The sequence below is a fragment of the Lepidochelys kempii genome, chromosome 2, assembly GCF_965140265.1.
Source record: "Lepidochelys kempii isolate rLepKem1 chromosome 2, rLepKem1.hap2, whole genome shotgun sequence".
Classification (NCBI taxonomy): Eukaryota; Metazoa; Chordata; order Testudines; family Cheloniidae; genus Lepidochelys; species Lepidochelys kempii.
Window position 1 is genome coordinate 182,033,956 of NC_133257.1, and position 20,377 is coordinate 182,054,332.

Here is a 20,377-nt window from a genome sequence, read left to right on the forward strand (position 1 = left end):
CACTGGAATGCATTACCTAATGAGGTGGTGGAATCTCCTTCCTTAGAATTTAAGGTCACGCTTGACAAAGCCCTGACTGAGATGATTTAGTTGGGGATTGGTCCTGCTTTGAGCAGGGGGTTGGACTAGATGACCTCCTGAGGTCCCTTCCAACCCTGATAGTCTATGAGTTACCTTTTGAAATTTAAGATTTGTTGCGGTTCAGTGATGAGACAGAACACAGCTTTATGCAAGCAAACAGGCTGGTCAGCGGAGATGGGCTGTTCTGCCCCCCCTGCCTTCCACCTTCTCCTTTTTTTATATTTCTCCCCCTAAGCATTACACACTGCTACACAAAGGAATGTATGACGTTGATTCATATGCTTAGTTACCATCCTCTATCTACTACAATCCTGGTTCTCAGGCCTTGAGCCCAGGCTAAAGAAACCTCCCACAGTTGCTGTCCAAACAATCAATCTCAGGGTTCATATCTAGCCCTTGTCCTTGGATAGAGCAATGTGTGCATTGCTCCTAGGAAACAGTCAGGGTGTGCCCCGCCTGCTTCCAGGTGGAATAGCTAGACATTAACCCTTCAAAGATTGTAATATGGATTTTGCTTATTATAGAAGCTTCTGTGTCCTTTAGGGCTAACCCAGGCTAACAGCTGGAGTTCTTTCTTATGCCTAGAAAGCTTGCTCCCAGAGTCCAGGCAGCAAGAGCTCCTCTTTGTTAAGGGTTTTTATTCCCATCCCTGTAGCACTTCAGTGAAGACCCTGCTATGCTGATGGGAGAGCTTCTCCCATTTGCATAGTTAATCCCCCTCCCCAATAGGTGGTAGCTATGTCAATGGGAGAAGTCCTATTGTCTACATGGGGGCAGGAGGGTTAGGTCAGTATAACTGCATCACTCAGGGGTGTGGATTTTTCAGACCCCTGAGTGACAGTTATACAGATGTAAGTTTATAGTGTAGACCTGGCCAAAGTCTTTTGTCTTCTTTAGTGTTCCAATCTAGTCCATCTAGTGTCAATGGACTTTCCTTGTCAGGCAGCACATAACACCCTCTTTTGGAGGCCAGCATTTCACACAAGTTAATGTCTGTTGATTTACAGAGGCAGAGGCTTACAGTGTGAATGCTCAAGTATTACAATATGGGATACTGATGTTATAACTGAGATAAATGAATCCAGCAACTCACATTCAATAAAGTCTAAACACTGAACAGATTCTTATAATTCTAAGACCTATTTTAATAACATTAACACCCAGGTGAGCCAGATTGATTCTGGCTATGTATTTGTCAATATTCAACTAAGGCATGGACACCTTGACATGAGCTGGCACCTGATATGCCAGTATCAGAAGCCCTTTTAAACATTAACATTCCACACAAAAAAAGTGATTTTATTCATGATTTCCGAGATTGTTTAGACTGGCAACTGAACCAGCTTCCACCTTTCATCTATATGGGTCCAATTCTCCATCCTGTTGTACCAGTTTTATGCCAATGAACTCCATTAATTTCCCATCTACAACCCAGTGCTGGAAAACCGTACTTCCATGATTTCATCCATCACATATTCCCCTAAGGTCAACATGAACTACCCTGTAATACTCCTGCAGGATGGTTCCAAGTACTGTAGTTAATACCATTTTGCTCTCTTTCTAGAACGTAAGGGGCAGGATAAATGGCAAACTTGTGTAGGATTAAAGGACATTTGGTATTGTGTAGGTTACATACATTTGAAAGCCATATGATGGCACCACTTTTCAAAATATAAACTTCTGGCCTTCTTATAGTCCACAAGAAGTTGAACATGAGCTTTTCTAATTGCTTAAAATAGATTGTTGGAATATGCATCGGTGACATTTCAAATATAGCATTTAATTATGAAACCATAATGAATTTTGGATTGCTCTTACTGTGTCCCAGAGTGTGAGGTTCAGAGTTAACTAAGATAATTATCAGGCCTTTTGTATGTTATATTCCACAATCTGGAGTTAATCATATATCCTCAAGAACAACGTGTACTTAATTCTCCAATTGATATTTCAGTTGTTGTAAAGAGCAGAGGGGCACCATTTGGTAAACAGATTTAGACTAGTTTTATTTGAGAAATTGCCAAATTTTAATCACTAAATCCAGGTCTTTAGATATAGATTTAGTAGGGATTTTGACAATTTACATGACGGTCATCTCCCTATATCAGAAGTTTCCTGACTTTGATTCTTGCGCTGGACTATCAGAGTGACAAGCAGGGATTTTAGGATTAAACAGAATAGCACAAGTCAGTCTGAAGAGTTCTCTATGCCATTATCAGCAGAGAAGAAAATCAGTATTGTGGCACTGGGAAATAGATTCAATAAAACAATTGAGATTTAAATCCAAACCCACAAATTCAGCAATTCATTTAGTTTTGTCAGTCTTTAAGACTAGTTCAATGGCATTGTTGCAATCAAGTCTGCAAGGTCTTGTGTCTCCCATGGGATGGGTCACTCTTAAATGGTCCACATCTTGCTTCCCTGGCACAAATTATACCCAATTGCTCACACAGTGATTTTAATCAAGCCTAGAGTGGATTCAATCTGAGTATTTTATGATCAACAACAAAAACTGCTCTGGAATTACTACATTTTTAAGGGTCTCTATTAGGCTTCCTCATGAGTAACTATAACCTTGTTCAGGGATGGCATTAATTTCATTGTTACTATTCTAGAATTGACTAGTATCTGTAGATACAGGAATAGGATTGTATAACCTTCTGGAAGATCTAACCTTCTGGAAGATCCTCCTCATTCTGATTTCTCCTACCAGATTCTGCCTCCACCGTTGTTAATTTTTTCCCTTCAGTTAAGAGGTTAGGTCATTAAGGAAATGATAGAAAGCAGTTTTCATAATTGTTATTTGATTCAAACTTCCACACACAGTTTTGTGGAAAGAAGCAAACAGCTTAATTTTATTGGTCTCTGACAGTTTCATTTTCTAATACAAGGATACCCTAGAATTGCTGTATTTTTCCCCTAATCAGTCAAGTGTGCAATTTACAAGCCAGCTTTCCAGCACCAATGAATTAAGACATATTCAGCTCTCAAGTTCTTTATTTTGTTATGCTCTAATTTGGATGAAACGTGATGTGAAGTTTAGAAAAAAACACTTGGTCAAACAGTGAGGGGAAGGGGGAGTTGACCAAGCAAGTTATCATGTCTCTCTGTAGGCATGGTGGACCCAAGCACCAGCCTGGAATAAACACTTCCAGTTCCCTGTATAGCCCTTTATTCAGCACACAAACAAAAAGCAACAGTCCAGTTCTCAACTGAGATTATAGGCCTTTGGAGACCTAGAGTCTGGACCTTCCACAGCCTGGTAAATGCCAAGGAGACGCAAAAAGTGTTTACGGCAATAGAGGTATTTCAATTGTATTCACTCTCTTCTCCCACTTTTTGCTTTGTGCCTTATCTCCATACCACTGAAGCAGACTGGGTAGTTTGCAGGGGTGTGGGAGGAAAAAAAAATTTTCAATCAGCATTTCCAGGTTTTTTTGCCCCCCCCCCCCACCCCAGAAAAGTCTGAACCAAAATTCAGTTGACAAAAAACCCAATAGTTCTAAAAGAAAATTCAAGGGGATTTTTTTTTGGGGGGGGGGGGAGGGAGGGAGAAGATGTTTCAGTTTACACAGACATTTTCTGTGGAAAATCATTTCAACCGAAGATTTTCAACCAACCCTACATGCCATCCTTGCATCTCAAACAAGTACCCCAGTGCCTTCCTTTCATTAGTTCTCTCATTTCCAGAATCCTTCTTACATTGGTCCTCACAGATTAGAGCCATGATTCTCTGTTCTTGTAGCTAATTTTCTAGCTTATCATCTTGCCCCTCAGCTGAAGGCTGCTCAGTGCAGGGACTAGGGATGTGCTGGAAGGCATACAGCTTGACATTTTAGGACTAATTTTCAAAGGGTCCTCATCTTAGCCTCTATTTTGCACATGCAGCTTTGGTTGTGCAAACATATGCATGCCTGCTTTTCAAGCACTACCATTTACACCTGCAAGTGATCAAAGCTATCATCTCCTTGTGTAGGGGATAGTGCTTGAAAAGTAATTACACAAGTGTTCGCACATGTAATCCAAAATAAATTAAAAAAAATTTAAACTAGATGAACCACTAGAAATATAATTATTGTGGGCAATTCTACACTGGGTGCAGGGAATTGGCATGAATGATCGAACAGGTTGGTTACTACCAATGGAATCCAAGAAACAACTCATGTTGACAGACCAGGTGCCAGCTCATGCCAAGACTGGAAACCAGGGCCAGCTCATGCATAGATGGAAGCCAGTTGTGCTTACCTGTGTGTGTTACCATTATAAAACTAGATATTAGCGGTTAAGTTGATAAGAATGTGTCTAGACTTTATAAAATGCTTGTAGGGGCTGCATGTACTGACCTTGCTTATAACCTCTCTAGCCCATGGTGTAAAGTTAAGAGTGTTTGTTCTGTAAATCTCTGTAATTGTGTCACTCAAACAGGAAAAGAATTATTAATTAAGGTGAAGGGCTCATTCTGTGTACAAGATGGCCCACTGAAGGCCGGTGGAGCATCAGAGGAGAGGAGCCCTGTTGATTGCATTCCTAACTCCCTTCAGGAAGAAGGGACATCCAAATGAACTCAGGAGAGCTCTCTCCGGTTGGCTTAGAGCATCACCACAAGTGGGGCAGCTGCGCCAATGTAGCAACTATAGAACAGACCTGCCATGAATCTCCTTTATGTGGTCTATACTCTGAAGGGCAAAAGATTCCTATGCCTAAGCAAAGAGATCCCCGGAAGACATTTTGAACTGACAGCTTACAACAACTCTAGCACCTTTTGAATCACAGACAAACTCATTTGTGTATGTAATGTATATTACATGTTTGCTTGCTTTAAGCTGTAACTCGTTTCTTTTTCCTTTAGTTAGTTTATTGCAGGATTGGCTAGATGTGTTGTCTTTGGTGTGAGATCTAAGGGACAAATTGACCTCAGGTGAGTGACTGGTCTCTTGAGACTGGGCACAACATGAATATTTTGTTATCTTTGGTGTAAGTGACCATTTATCACTAAGGTCAGTTTGCCTGGGTGGCAAGATAGTCCCCTGGGGAACTTCAGTCTGAGACTCCATGGTTTTAAAACAAACCACACAACCCAACCCACAACTGTTAGTGATCCAAGAGTTCACATTTGTTACAGCATTGGTGAAATCTAATTATAGAACACCACCAATTTGGGATGTCTGCCCTGTTTTTTTGACAGTCTGCCTGAGGTTGGCACTCAGTCATGAACCACTCCAGATAGTGTGACAATTAGGGAACTGGAATAACAAACAAAAACAGATCGGTTACTACTAATGCTAAGATACAGATATTTAAGCTTGAGCCAAGTCAAAATCAAAGCAAATGGAACAATTTAAGGGTAAGCCATTAAGAAGTGAAACATGACAGATCAAGATAAACATGTTTTTTTCTCTCTTTTTTTTTGCAATAGAGTGCAGATTCTAGCTGTGAAAAAGGTTTGCTTTTTAGGTTGCACAGCCAAGATGTTAAGTTAATGAGAGATTTCAGCAATTACTATGTCAACATAAATATAAGCCTGAACATCAAGAATCAAATATGAATAGACTTTTGTTGGTAAAGTGGTAACTACAATAAAGCTAGTTAATTACAGTACACACATGGCTTTCATGTAACCTAAGTGGGAGAAACAGGAGCTTGAGCCTCAAAGCAAATAGAATCAATAAAACAATTGCAAAGAGCAACACAAGGGTGATACAATCTCAAATACAGCTTTTGAACTAACCAAATAGTTCCAAAAACCCTTCTGGTCAGACAGATAAGATCCAAGGAAAACTAATGAGATGGAACAGAACTGGGATTCATAGAAGCCCACAGCTGCCATTTTAATTTCCACAAAGTCATTTGGCTTTCATGTCTGAATTCATCTGTGACCTGGCAACCTACATCAATGCACAAACTGACTACATATGTGGACATCTGAGGAGTATGTCTTGGAAGGATTCCCATCACACAAAAGGCAGTAAAAAAAGAGTGATGGACATGAATAACTGAAATAAAGTGGACATTTGCGAAAGGAAACAGATGCATAAACCTCCAATAAGTCATGTGAATGAAATTTACACTGGGCCAAAACCTGAAGACCTTACCCAGTTTCTAGTCACACTTTAATCAAGCAAAACTTGAAGTCAACAAGTATTTTGCCTTCTGAATAAGGACTAACTGAAAGTTGAATAAGGTCCTAAGAATCTAGCCCATTAAAAAGTAAAAAAAAAATACAGAAACACCAGAATTTGACTGCGTGTCTAGAATTAAATGGGAAGCAAAATACATTGACCGAGCTGAGGACAATCAAGCCAAACCCTGGAATACTTAGTAATAGGTGGACAGTGGCTCAGAGCTGATCAACATGTGCATGTGGGGGAAGCAGGAGGAAACTCAGCCTCCTAGCCCATGTCACTAGGTATGTATCAGCTTTTAAAACGGAAACAAATTAGTGTAATTTTCTTTGAAGAACAACCACCACCACACAGGGATGATGCTAATTTAACCATGAAAGCCAAGGTCTGTCCATGCAGACTTTGCATCAATGTATCTGTTTCTAAAACTGATCTAGTTAAATCAGTGAGTCCTATAGATTCAAGAAACTGCATACATGTATTTGCATGTCCTCAAGTTCATGAGATCATACACTTAAACAACCCTGTTATTTCAATGGACTGTGCTTCAGATGTTTATGAAGATGGAGCTTTCCTGATTTGGTAATAAGGGTAACAGATTTGGGGAGAAAGAAGAGAGGATCTGGTGGCTATATGGGAATCCAAAAAGGACGGAAAGGATGAAGCTTTGATGACACCTTAAAAGGTCTGGAAGAAATCCAGACACATCTGAACTGTCAGACACTTTCCCAGAGGTGCTGGAACAATTTTTTATAGTAGGGGTACTTAGAACCATTGAACCAAACTGTAAGCCTTCTATATAAAATGGGAACCACTGCAAGTCAGAGGATGCTGCAGCATCCCTAGTTCCAGCATTTATGCACTTTCCTGTGAAGATCCACCAAACTTTTGAGAGATGGTCAGCTCTGTTAGCTTCTGAACAGTAACTATACTCTGGGTTGGCCACACATGCTCAGCATAGAATCAAGGGACTAAGGACAAAAGTAGCATTACACCCTCTTTGTGGTCCACTGATCCAGAGGCTGAACAGTTCAGTCCCTGGCAAAATTCGCTAGCTAAGGGATATTCTAATTTGTGTCCAGTTGCCTATGACCTCAAAAGACTGTTCCAGCAGCTGGACCAGTGGCATTTGACCCACTCCCTCTTTTCCTGGATACACCATCCAGCTACCCTAGGATTTCAACGCGCTTTAAAAAAAGCCCAAACATTTATAATAATTAATACTTAGACTCAGGCTTAGCAATGCCACTTGCTTTTCGTTTCATTTCTCTTGCATGGTGTCTTTTAAATCTGTGTATTTAATGCTCATGAAAGGTATCAGCTCTGAACTCCTCTATTTAGCCACACAGCAGATAGACCGAGCCACAGAAGGGTGATCTTCCCCTCAGACAACCACTATTATTCAGTCCTGCTCTATGTTTGGTGCCTACCTCTTAATTTTTAGCCCAGGTGTTAGCACACTTGCCTGAGATGTGAAAGACCCAGGTTCAATTCACTCCCTCCCCCCAACCAGGTAGATGCCCTAACTATGGACTACAGAGTCTCTCTCTCTGGACCACTGACTATTTACCCACAATGGAAGAATCATTGCATCAGAGAGACAGATTGACTCTGAAACCTGGTGATTACACCATTCTTCCTCCTCTGGAGGTTGTTTGGAGTGAGGCAGGCTCATAACTCATTTCCACAAGAAACACCTTTCACACTTAAGCCACCTTCAAATGGTGGGTTGCCATTTGTGGTTAGGTGCCTCCCTAAAGCCCAGACTTTGGCTCCTATCTTCAAGAGAGGGGATGGACTTAGCACACACCAATCTCGTCAGCAACTCCCACTGACTGGTTTAGGTGGCTCCCCGCTTAGCGTGCTTTCTTTTGTAGATCAGTTTAAGGCACCCACCTCTCCCCATCCATTGTATAGGAAGCTTAAGTGCCTTTGTGGATCAGTGTTGTTCTTGTGATTTTCTAGGTGCTGTGATGCTCAGTGTTGCAATGCCAAAATACCTTTGTCGATCTGGGCTTAAAGTTACTACTGACTTGGACGTAGAAGCAAGTATGGCCTAGATATTAAAAGTTTCATATCCTATTGCCAGTTTCTTGATCTATCCAGTCTCCATGCATTTGATTCCTAATATAATTTTTGGGTTGCACCTTGTTCCTCATTTCAAGGAAAAATGTGGAAAGCATTAAAAGACTTATTGCTGCAATAAAATAGTCTTTTCTATTTCATATGAGACAGGAGAGATAAGGATGAGAAAGAAGGCTACCCATCAGGTTATGATGAGGTGCACAGTCAGTTTCACATGAGTAAGTCTCTCCAGTGGGAAAGGTTTAAAAGACTGAATTGTAGGTGAAGAGGCCATGTATGTAGCAGTCAGCATGGAGAAACAGGAAGCAGTTAAGTAAACGTATGTAGAACATGTTTCAGTGACCTATATTTCATCATGGGGAAACCAACTGATCTCTAAGAAAAGAGTGTACATGTGTCTGAAAACAGGCAAAATGAAACATTTAAAAATTTGCCATGTATGTACTATAAATCTTGATGTAAAAGTTGAAGTACTTCATATTTTAATTTGTGGGTCATGAAAGTGTACTGCTCATACTGAAGTATTCATATTATGCTTGACATCAGAAAACACATTTAGAAGAGTATCATAATTGCTTTTACAGAAAGCTCCTGCCTTGCACTGATCTGCAGATATGTTGAATGCAAAATTACATCGTATTACAATAAATTAATTTCTCCCCTGAGAAATTCAAAACAAATTTATTCAAACTAAATTAAGGCCTAAATTAGCATATTCTTGGTTGATTAGTCAGACACTGATTAAGTATTAGTCATAACCTGCCTTTTACTCATAATTACAATATTTTCTGGAAAAGTGGCCAAATACGTAAGAGTAGAATATCCTAGCGTTGCTGTCAAGTAGTTTGGTTCTGTTTGGATATCACATGGAAGGTAAAATATACCATAGGAATGGGAATCAATTATATACTAAGTTTGTTGCAGTGTTTTAGTCATGTTGAGAGAGGATATGAGAGAGAAGATGGGTGAGCTAAGATCTTTTATTGGACCGACGGCTAGTGGTGAAAGAAAGCGCTCTGTGTTGCTTGAAAGCTTCTTTCACCAAGAGCCATTGGTCCAATAAAGATATTAGCTCACTCACTTTGTCTCATAGGCAGAGATTTGCAGTATTTCAGATGTTCCTGTGCTTGTTTCCAAGGGATGCTTAACATACTTTCAATGGCATGAGTATTTTTTGATGTAGCCCAAAATGTCCTGATAGTTACAAGTATGTGTGTGTCAGACAGCAACAGATTACAAGATCTTCGAAAAAGGTTTGAAATAGTTCAGCCTCATGGTGGTGAGCAAGCCAAGCCAACACTGAATCAAAACAAACCTGACTAAATTATGCAAATTATTCCCTGGAAACTTTTAGTTATCCTTTGTGAGCTCAGCTGCCAGCCAAGACTGATACTAGTTTTGTGACTACCCAGGGTCATAGCACAGCTCTAGCCATCCAGTCACATCCAAACAGGCATCTAACATTCCCTCTTGAATATGAATTGAGGCACATCACGTATGGCATTAAACTTCCCTGGGCACCACCTTATCTGGGTTTGTGCATTTGCCAGATAAGCATTTGAGAGCCAATTCGTTTCTGAGTTTGTTATTTTCAACTATTTTGTTGTTCTCTACAGCAACTACTGTAATATTTCTCCATCTGTACAGAACCAGGGAATGTAGCCATCTGTATAATAAGCTTTTTCAAAGGACACCTTACAACTCCCATGATTTATCTGCAGTAACCCCAATATGGATGAAAAGGAGAATGTCAGCTGTGAAAGAACATTTTAGTCAAAGCACTCCAAACCTAGTGAGATGACAGAAAAAAAATCCCTGATCTGGAAATCCTTATTCATGCAAAACAGCTACTGGAGTCAGAGGGAATTTTCCCCAAGAAACGGTTATAGTACTAGGGCCAGTGTTGAAGACTGAGGTGATTCTTATATTTATCTGGATGTCCTTCAAATCAAAGAAGGACAGAACACTGGGTCACATTCAGAGGTGACACTGGGTGTCCCACAATGGTAAACTGACGTGACTAAGTGTAGGATGCCGTTGCACACACACCGACTGAAGGGGCAGAAGAGAGAGGGGTTCAGCAGTGACAGCAACTAACAGGCATGCAAAATGAAGTAGTGGGAAAAGCTAATGCTGATGCTTTATTTAAAAAAAGCACACATCCTTCTTGTAGTTGCTCATTTGGAGGAGGTAGCAAAAAAACCCAGCATGTATGGTTACACCAAATTTCATCTCCATTTGCATCACCTCTCAAATACAGCACAAATCCATAAAGCATCTTTCCTCCTAGGCCTAGAACCCCAATGCTTTTACTGTACACATGCAAGGCCTGGAACTGTTTAGAATGGAAACATTTGACCCTACAGATATTAGGCACATCTGATGGGCAGTAAAGAAAAACAATAACCTGGTTTATACCCTTTGCCTTTTTTGGGCATAGAGAGTTAAAGATTACACTTCCCATAAGCATGTAGGAAATGAAATCTGATTTGGGAGAGGTTTTTAGGACTCTGACTAAAAAGTAATACCCGCTTAGCTAAAAGTCTTGGGGAAAAATGTTTTGGTAGAGATTCAATATCTTGCAAGGGCCTTCAAGGCATGAGAAAAGTTAAACTTGATGCAGAAGATTCACTTTAGGAAGTTGGAGCAAAAAAAAAAAAAAAAAAAAAAAAAGAGTTTAGCCCTAAGATCATCATCAATGCTCATCTTCTTCATAAAAAGAAAAGGAGTACTTGTGGCACCTTAGAGACTAACCAATTTGAGCATAAGCTTTTGTGGGCTACAGCTCACTTTATCGGATGCATAAAGTGAGCTGTAGCTCACGAAAGCTTATGCTCAAATAAATTGGTTAGTCTCTAAGGTGCCACAAGTACTCCTTTTCTTTTTGCGAATACAGACTAACACGACTGTTACTCTGAAACCCATCTTCTTCATCTGCATCAGCCCTTTAACATGCCTTGTGTGGTTGCAGCAGAGCACTGGGAGAGAGCTCTCCCAGCGCTCTTTAAAAACCACATCACAAACACACCTCCATGAGGGCCATGGCCTCCAGCACAGGTCCACTGTCACTTTACAGCACTGACACTTGCTGTGCTCAGGCAGCCATGTTTTTGCACACCCGAGTGAGAAAGTTGCAGCGCTGTAAATTGCCAGTGTAGACAGGCTCTAAGTAGCTATATTTTGTATGGACTGGAGGAAGGCAATATGGGTGTGACGAAGTGGGAATGTTTGTGTTTTCTCTGAATACTGTGTGGGTGCCTCAGTTTCCCCTATGCATTTCTTAAGTATCTAGGTGGAGGGCAGGGGTCTGCACAGAGACTGGCTGACACCGTCCCCTGGCAACTGATGGCCTGGGCCCCTCCCCTGCAAAGGTTCCAACTGAAAGTGTTGGAGAACAAAGATCAGATGGCATCCTTGTCTGGAAAAGAGACAGAGGCCAGAGGAGGGGTGGGGGGGGGTTCAGTTTACAGCTGGCTGAGGAAATGGAAGAAGGCCCAGAACTGGGTTATGGGCTCCCTAACCCCTGCCCCCCTCCAAGATGGACCTGACTGAGGGGTCCTGTTCTCTGTACCTAAAAGTTCTGTTTTAGACTGTGTTCCTGTCGTCTAATAAACCTTCTGTTTTACTGGCTGGCTGAGAGTCACATCTGACTGCAGAGTTGGGGTACAGGGCCCTCTGGCTTCCCCAGAAGCCTGGGTGGACTTGCTGAGGGAAGGGCACAGCGTGGAACGGGATGCTGAATGCTCCAAGGTCAGACCCAGGAAGGTTGAAGCTGTGTATGCTTCTTGCCCTGGTGACAGTATGCTCAAAGAGAAAGGAGGCATGCTCCCCCAGAGTCCTGACTGGCTTTGGATGGAGTAGTTACAGAGCATTGCCCTGACTCTAACAATGGGTATCAGGGAGACTAGAGAAGAGGAAGTTACAATAATCAAGACAGGACATGGCAAATTTTAGCTGTAGGGATAGAAAGAATGGATATGAGAGATACTCTGGAGGAAGAATCTGCAGTATTTAAGAATATTTGGATGATGTGACAAACTAAAGATGATCTCTAGTTGATAGAACACATCTGTCTTACTTTCACAAGGTTGTCAGTGGATAAGTAGAGAAGAGGACGTGGAGGGAGAGTAAGGCCAGTTTTCATAGAATATCAGGATCGGAAGGGACCTCAGGAGGTCATCTAGTCCAACCCCTGCTCAAAGCAGAACCAACCCCAACTAAATCATCCCAGCCAGGGCTTTGTCAAGCTGGACCTTAAAAACCTCAAAGGAAGGAGATTCCACCACCTCCCTAGGTAACCCATCCCAGTGCTTCACCACCTTCCTAGAGAAAAAGCTTTTCCTAATATCCAACCTAAACCTCCCCCACTGCAACTTGAGACCATTACTTCTCATTCTGTCATCTGCTACCACTGAGAACAGTCTAGATCCACCCGCTTTGGAACCCCGTTTCAAGTAGCTGAAAGCAGCTATCAAATCCCCCCACATTCTTCTCTTCTGCAGACTAAATTATCCCAGTTCCCTCAGCCTCTCCTCATAAGTCATGTGTTCCAGTCCCCTAATCATTTTGGTTGCCCTCTGCTGGATGCTTTCCAATTTTTCCACATCCTTCTTGTAGTGTGGGGCCCAAAACTGGACACAATACTCCAGATGAGGCTTCACCAATGTCGAATAGAGGGGAATGATCACATCCCTGGCAATGCTCCTACATATACATCCCAAAATACCATTAGCCTTCTTGGCAAGAAGGGCACACTGTTGACTCCTATCCAGCTTTTTGTCCACCATAACCCCTAGATCCTTTTCTGCAGAACTGCTGCCTAGCCACTCAGTCCCTAGTCTGCAGCAGTGCATAGGATTCTTCTGTCCTAAGTGCAAGATTGTGCACTTGTCTTTGTTGAACCTCAGATTTCTTTTGGCCCAATCCTCTAATTTGTCTAAAGTCCTCTGTATCCTATCCCTACCCTCCAGCGTAGCTACCTCTCCCCTTCCCCTCTACCGTTTAGTGTCATCTGCAAACTTGCTGAGGGTGCAGTCCATGCCATCCTCCAGATCATTATGAAGAGATTGAACAAAACCGGCCCCAGGACTGACCCTTGGGGCACTCCGCTCAATACCGGCTGCCAACTAGAGATGAAGCCATTGATCACTACCAATGAGCCCAATGATCTAGCCAGCTTTTTTGGCCATATTAAATTAGCAGGGAGATATCCATGATGATATGTTGGAGAGAGATGCAGAAATAGATGGAGACCAGTCAGGAACTGTCAGGTAAATTCCTAAGTCACCAGTGTGAAAATGGTATTGAAACTGGGTTAGTGGCTGAGACCTTAAAGATGCTGCTAACTACACAGAAAACAGCAATTACACATAGGTGCAGAATTTGCATGCATGATTTCTCCACACAACCCCTGGCACCTTCAGATGACCAAGGAGTTATGCATGGGCCCCAAGGAGGATGCTGGCTGCCTCTGACCACATGCACCATCTTTGCAGAGTGCAGCAGGCTTCCTGACTAGGCTTGCTACAGTCAGAGGCAGGTAGTCATTTTAACTGCTCTTCTGGTTTAAGAAATAAAGAAGAAACCCATCACATTAAAAATATACACATCTTAGCCAGAACAGCTAGGAGCACAACCCTTCAAGATCTCAGGCGATGAGGCGCAGGCACCGGGCACGAGAGCGAGGCGGCTTCCAGTAAGCCAGCACGGAGAGCAGACAGGGGGCAGAAAGCAAACGCGAGGCCTCGGGGGCGGCAGGGCGCGCGCTGAGGCGCCGGAGCGGGACGGGCGGGGCTCTCGGGGCGGGAGCGCGGGTTCCGCGCCGAAGGCGGCGTCACAATGGGTTGCCAGGCGCCCGGCGGAGGAAAGATGCAGCGGGGCGGGCGGCGCTAGCCGCTGCGGGGTGGCGGCCATGGCCGGCGGGTACCAGCTGTGGGCGCCCTGGTCGCCGCTGGACGAGTCCCTGCAGTGGCTGCGGGGCGCCACCCCCCGGCCGTGCACCAAGCACCCGTTCCGGGCGGCGCCGCGCGGCGGCTGCCCGCAGAGCGCGGCGGCCGACCTGGAGGTGCAGCTCTGCTTCCAGGGGCTCAGCCTGGTGCTGGAGCCGGGCGCCAAGGGGCCCGGCCTGCCGGCGGGGGAGCCGCGCCGGAGCGGGGCGCTGCGCAAGCCCCAGGCGGTGCGGCTCAGCGGGCTGGACTCGGTCTTCGGGCGGCTGGTGACGGCGCAGCCCCCGCGCTGGACCGGCTCGTTCCGGGTGTCGGAGCGCTCGGCTTTCTGCCAAGTGATCAGCCCCCGGCAGCGCTGGCCCCGCGGGCTCCGCGAGCCGCAGGTCCGCCTGGCCGTGGCCATGTGCCGCCAGATGCTGCGCGCCATCCTGCTGCTCTACGCCGCCTACAAGAAGTGCGCCTTCGCCCTGCAGCACTCCCGCTGAGCGGCCGGGCCCGGGGGCCCCGCCGCCTTCTCCCCCGGGCCGCTCCCGCAAGGCCGGCCGGCCGGCCGGCGGCTGCACCGACCGCACGTGGCTGCTCCGACCGCGCGGCTGCTTCCCAGAGCGGCCGCCGCCCCCGCAGGGCCAGGCGCCGATTGGACCGTAGCCGCTGACCGACGCCGCAACGCTGCCCTGCCCTGCCCCACGAGCGCCTCGGCTGGCCTGGCTCACGTTACAAGCCCCCTCCTGGCGCCTCGGAGGCTCTTTGCAAGGCGCTCGTCGAACGGCCGCCACCTAGTTTTGTGTACAGCTAATTTTGAAGGCGCTTCCAGTCAAGTTGAAACTGATATGGGAGTGCGGTAAATTCCTAATTTTACCATACAATGCCCAACAGTGCTGTGTTTACAGCTAACGCATGCAACCTAGAAGAAATGAAGGTTTGCATTACAAGATGGAATTTTAAAATATGCTGGCAACTAACATGCACAAGTTTTCCCTGCATAAAGTGCACCCTACAATATTTAAAGTCTAAATCCTTATGGTTTGTTTATACCCAAAAGGATGAAGCCTACACATGTAACTTTGCTTTCTAATGTTCAAACTGAATACTATTAATTTGGTTCAGAACTGGTCTAGGAAGGACCTCACAATCAGACTGATTGAACCACTCCAACTTGATAGACATGCAGATTTACAGAATGAAATATTTTAGTTAGTGGATACAAATGTGCAAATTTATCTTACAACATGTAAGAGTAATATTCAAATTGTTTGCAACCAACTGGACCTCTGCCTTGCAACATTCATAGTAAAATATCCTATCTTATCGTTTGCTACTAATGAATGAAGGAGTTCACTGTCCAGCTAGAACATCTTAGACATGCAGTTTTCACATATAACATTTAAAGGATCCTTACTCGTTCACGGCAACTTACAAAACACCAAGACTAACAAGAGTTAAGTTAGTGGCTTCTTCCTGCGTTCAAAGTAAAAATTGTTATGACTTGTTTACAGCTTATGAATATACAAGAAATTCAGTTTTGCTTTACAGTGTTCAAAGTAAAATCTCTATGAATTGGTTAAAATTAATGGATGAGACCTACAAAGAAATGCACCCTTTACCTTACAACATTGAAGTAAACAACTCACATTGAAATATTTGTTCCTAAGGAATAGAGGCACTTACAACCAAATGAATAAAAACAATTTACTATGTATTCAAAGTCACTTATATGTTTACATCTAAATGGATGCAACTGATAAAAGCATTATACTTTAAAATATGTAAGACATTCCTTATGACTTGTTTACAGCTAATGGATGTAATTTACAAAGAAATGCACTTTTGCCTTAAAACATTCCAAGAAGAGTCCTGATAATTTGTTTACAGTGAATGGATACAACCCTCAAGAAAAGCACCTTTGTCTTATAACAGTCAAAGTAAAAATAGTTGTGATTTGTCTCCAGCCAATGCAGGCCATTTATTAAAAGTGCAACTTTTGTTTTATATCAAAGGTGTATGACATTTATAAATACACCTTTCCCTTTCATTCATAGGGAAAAGCTTTAATGCGTTCAGTTACTATGCATGTAACAAGTGACAAGATAATTACTCGTCAGTGTTTTTGTGCTAGCTATGTTGGTGTTATCAACTAAAATGTCTTAACAGCTCACCACTTACTTTCTGCTCAGTAAGTTATAGGGACTCTCTCCCCCCCCACACCCCACTTAGGGGGCATTGGGGCTCCAGACCTATTCCTGTGATTGCCCATAGATCAAAAGGGCATTTTCTGGCAGTGGCAGTCATTAACACCCTTTAGCCCAACAATACTGGTCTATCCCCTAAGCCAGATATACCTTAGAGCCAGTCACTAACATGTATCCAGTACAGGAGCCCCACTCAGTATTTAAACAAAATACATTTCTATATTAGAAATTTAATGTGTTACATATACACACACGTAACTTTACCACTGGGAGTAGTCCCACTAAAATAAATAACTCACAGAGGTAAAGTTAAGCATGTACATAAATGTTTTCAGGATCAAGCTGCAAAGGAATAGGCCCTTTTGGCTCTGAATCAGACTCACCTACTCCAGTTACCATTTCTGCTTTGGAGGAAAATGGTATCAGCATGCTGTGAAAACACACATATTGTATCCATTATTACACCTGAAAATATCTGTACAGGTGGAATAGGAACAGTATTCTTTCAATACCTCCCTTCCAAGTTTCCCCTGCAGGCTTCCGTCATACAATTTGTAATGTTAGTTGGTATGCTAGCTACTGTATGCTACCAGACAAGACAAGTTTAGCAAAGATCCTAATGATACTGCCAGAGGCAGCCTCCTTTTTGGGCTCATCTAGTCTGTCAGGTCAAGACTGTTTTCTCTGAAAATATGCAGGCTATACACACAGATTTTTAAAGCTGTGCCTAAAGATACAGACAGGTGTGGGGGGGGGGGGAGAAAATCGCACTAGGCACCTGTCTGCACCTAAATACCTTTGAAAATCTGAACCAGAAAAATCTAACCCTGTCCCCACATTGCTGAAATACTACAGAATGGATTTAATTAGTAATGACTGAGGCAAGTTTTAGAATAACTTAAAGGATGGTTTACTTTATACATTCACTAGTCATACTGCTGTAATCTAGCCTGGCTGTATTCCCAGCTTGTCTCTGCAACTGGTTCTCGACTTCTGCTGCTACCCACACATAGCAAACAGGAACTGTGGCAGAGCATAAACACCTGCAGGATGGGTGGCAACTTTAATGTTAAAGTTTACCCGTTTCTACCACCCTATCAATTATTGACAGACAACTGAAAAGAGTGGCTTTTTTACCAATCCATGACAGTCACGATCAGCTAATCTTTTAATGCTGCATTGGCCTTAACCACAGCAGTGTTCTCCATGGCCATCAGACTCTGAAAAGAGCCAAAGTTACACCTCTGCTGAGATCAGAACAGGAAATTATTTATTTCAGCTAGGATAGAAATAGACTGATTGATATTTGCCTCCTAGCACTAGTTCCCAGTTGAGTGCCTGAGCTAAAGTTACTTCTTCCCCTTCCCCCTGCAGCACATACACACCAGAGAGAGTGCACTGAGAAATCTTATTACACCAATAATGTTTTTTGATTGCAGCTGGTAAATAGTCCTGTCACAGTCAGGTTTGGAATTCCTCTGCAGTTTTACAAAATGGGGTTAACACAAACAACAAAAACCACACAACTGAGTGTGTGTTATGTAGGGATGGCAAATTGCAGATAGGCACATTAGTAAATTTGTTTGCACAGCTTTATAGTCACAGGAAATCTGCAACTTAAATGACACAATGTGTTTCCCAATTTCATTTTGATACTTTCATCTATCAAAATGTCAGAAGGATTAGACTTGGCTTTGGCAGTGACAAACTGACAGTGAAGTGAAGTAGAGCATTATTGATTATTGCCTAACAGTGCTGTGATTCACCCACCAGGGACCCTTGTGTGCTGTTTTGTTACCTGAGGAGAACAGGATTTAAACAAAGGGGCAAAATCATCCAGCAATTGCAAATAGTGATTGGATGCAGGTTCATTTGCAAACAAGTGAAAGATAAGCATTAATAGGTTTGCCCAAGTTACTCTCAGAAACGTTAATCAGAGCCACCTTTAGTTCTTTATTGGTGTAAGTGGCTGGAGCTCTGTTGACCTGTGTGTAATTTTACAAATCTACACAAGCAGAAAATTTGACCTTTGTTTGGATCCAGCTGAGATGTTAACATGTTTTGTCTTATCTTCACATTTCATCTAAGCCATTCATCCCCTGGCATACCACAGAGATGCTAGCAGCATATTGACCACAACTCCAGAGCAAGCAGCAGGTCCCCTCCATACAGCTGGATCATACAGACCCCGTAGATACCCAGCCTGTCTGCTGGATCTAGGGCAGACTTTTCCAATAAAATCTCAAGAGTCTCAGGCTTCAATAGACTAGTCTGCTGCTGCTCTAAATCCTGGACTCTTTCCCCCACCCCCATATCTAGATAGGGCTTAAAGCATCTCTATTTTCAAAATTGATCTGATCAGGTAAATCTTTAAGTAGTTGCTCATCCCTCACCCCCTTTCCTCACCCATACACACTCTCCCTGGTTGTTACTGATGCAAAACACTCACTGAAGCCAGTGGGAGTTTTGCCCAAGTAAAAACTGATTAATGACTAAGGGATTTGACCCCTAGTTTTTTGACTGTATTTCAAATCCTTCATTTTCTGGACACAAATCTATTGCAGATATTAGACTTCTAAATCGAAATCCAACTGGCAGGTCATCATGCATGTCTGTAGGCAGATGCAGAGGAAAAAAAGTCTAATTGTAGCACACTTCTCATTAACATACAAGAAGTGTAAATAAGGTGGATTTTAAGCCAAGTTTATAGACACTACTTCTGAAATAAATCTTAACCCAGCCACTAGATCTGCATCTGCAATTCAATCATTAGTATGTATGTATCTGTAATGGGTCAGCATCCGCCTTGCATGAGCGCCCCCTTTTCTCTGGCCGATATATCTACAGTCCGTCTTTTACTAGGGTGGCATCCACTTCTCATGGGCAGCCCCCTTTGGTTGGTTGGTTGTGAGCCTGCTTTTCTTTGTTTCTTATATCGGGGTGGCAGCTGCCTCTTGTGAGCACCGCCCCAGCTGATGGTTCCCTTGCCTGGTCTTCAGCAGCTCAGCCCTCCAGCCAAGCTGCCTTCCAGGGTATACAGTCCCAAGGTCTTATCACAGCCCTGGTATGGGGCTAGAGCTCTTAGTGCTTCTGGGAGAAGCCTACCTTCTTCAACCACTCAGCCAGGGCCCATCTCAGTACCCACAACTGGTGGGGTTTCAGCAGGTCTCACTGGACTCAGTCTTCAACCAGACCAGTGGGGCCCATCTCGGTGCCCTCGCTGGCCTGCACAAGTTTTGTGCTCAGTCCCCCTGGACTTCAGCCTGCCCACCCACACTGACCTTCCACTAGTCTTCTTGCTCTTCCCACCAGCCAGGCACCAAATCTTCAGTAACCATCCCTGGGCTTCAGTCTTGGCTGCAGTGAGCTGTCCATGGTACTGCTGCTCTGCCAGCCAGTCACCAAAGCCTCACTCCTCAAACACCACACAGCAACTGAACTTCTCTGTGCTGCTGCTCGTTTTATATAGGGCCTTCTGGCCCCAGATTGGCTGCTCCATCAGCCCCTCTGATTGGCCACTCCTGTGCAGCCATTTTGGCTGCCTGGAGGACTTCTCTCTGCTCTATTCTGGGACAGGGTGATGCAGTGCCACGAGGCCTCCAGCAGAGGGCCTCCGGGCATAGTCCACCCTGCCACAGGACCAAACCCTAGATTTGTGTATGCAAGTAGTACTTGTGCGTGCAAATTAAGATTATGTTACCTGCATGCAGGTGCCATTTCTTTCTAGAAGTGATCACATGAGCAAGAATTACTGGTGCAAATTCAGAGGCTCCTAAAGCTACCGCCATCACTGATCTATTCACGGTTGTCAAGTTGTATCTTTAGGGACTTCCCAAACCCATTACTCTTGCATGAGGTAGGAAAGAGATAGCATCAGCTGCTACTGCCCAAGAGCTGTGTTTGTGCTGCATCTATTACCACCCCGGGGGAGATCCTCTGTGCAAAGCCCATTTTCTCA

General features: G+C 43.6%; 2 protein-coding genes across 4 annotated transcripts in view; one reads left to right on the plus strand and one right to left on the minus strand.

Annotated features, from left to right (window-relative positions):
- BMPER (BMP binding endothelial regulator) overlaps nucleotides 1-20,377 on the minus strand; it is a 255,226-nt gene that overhangs the window by 33,381 nt on the left and 201,468 nt on the right. The window lies entirely within an intron of this gene.
- Nucleotides 14,149-14,756, plus strand: FANCD2OS (FANCD2 opposite strand). Its single transcript, XM_073329493.1, has one exon. It carries the CDS (start codon nucleotides 14,197-14,199, stop codon nucleotides 14,713-14,715), a length of 519 nt encoding a protein of 172 aa, XP_073185594.1. The 5' UTR covers nucleotides 14,149-14,196; the 3' UTR covers nucleotides 14,716-14,756.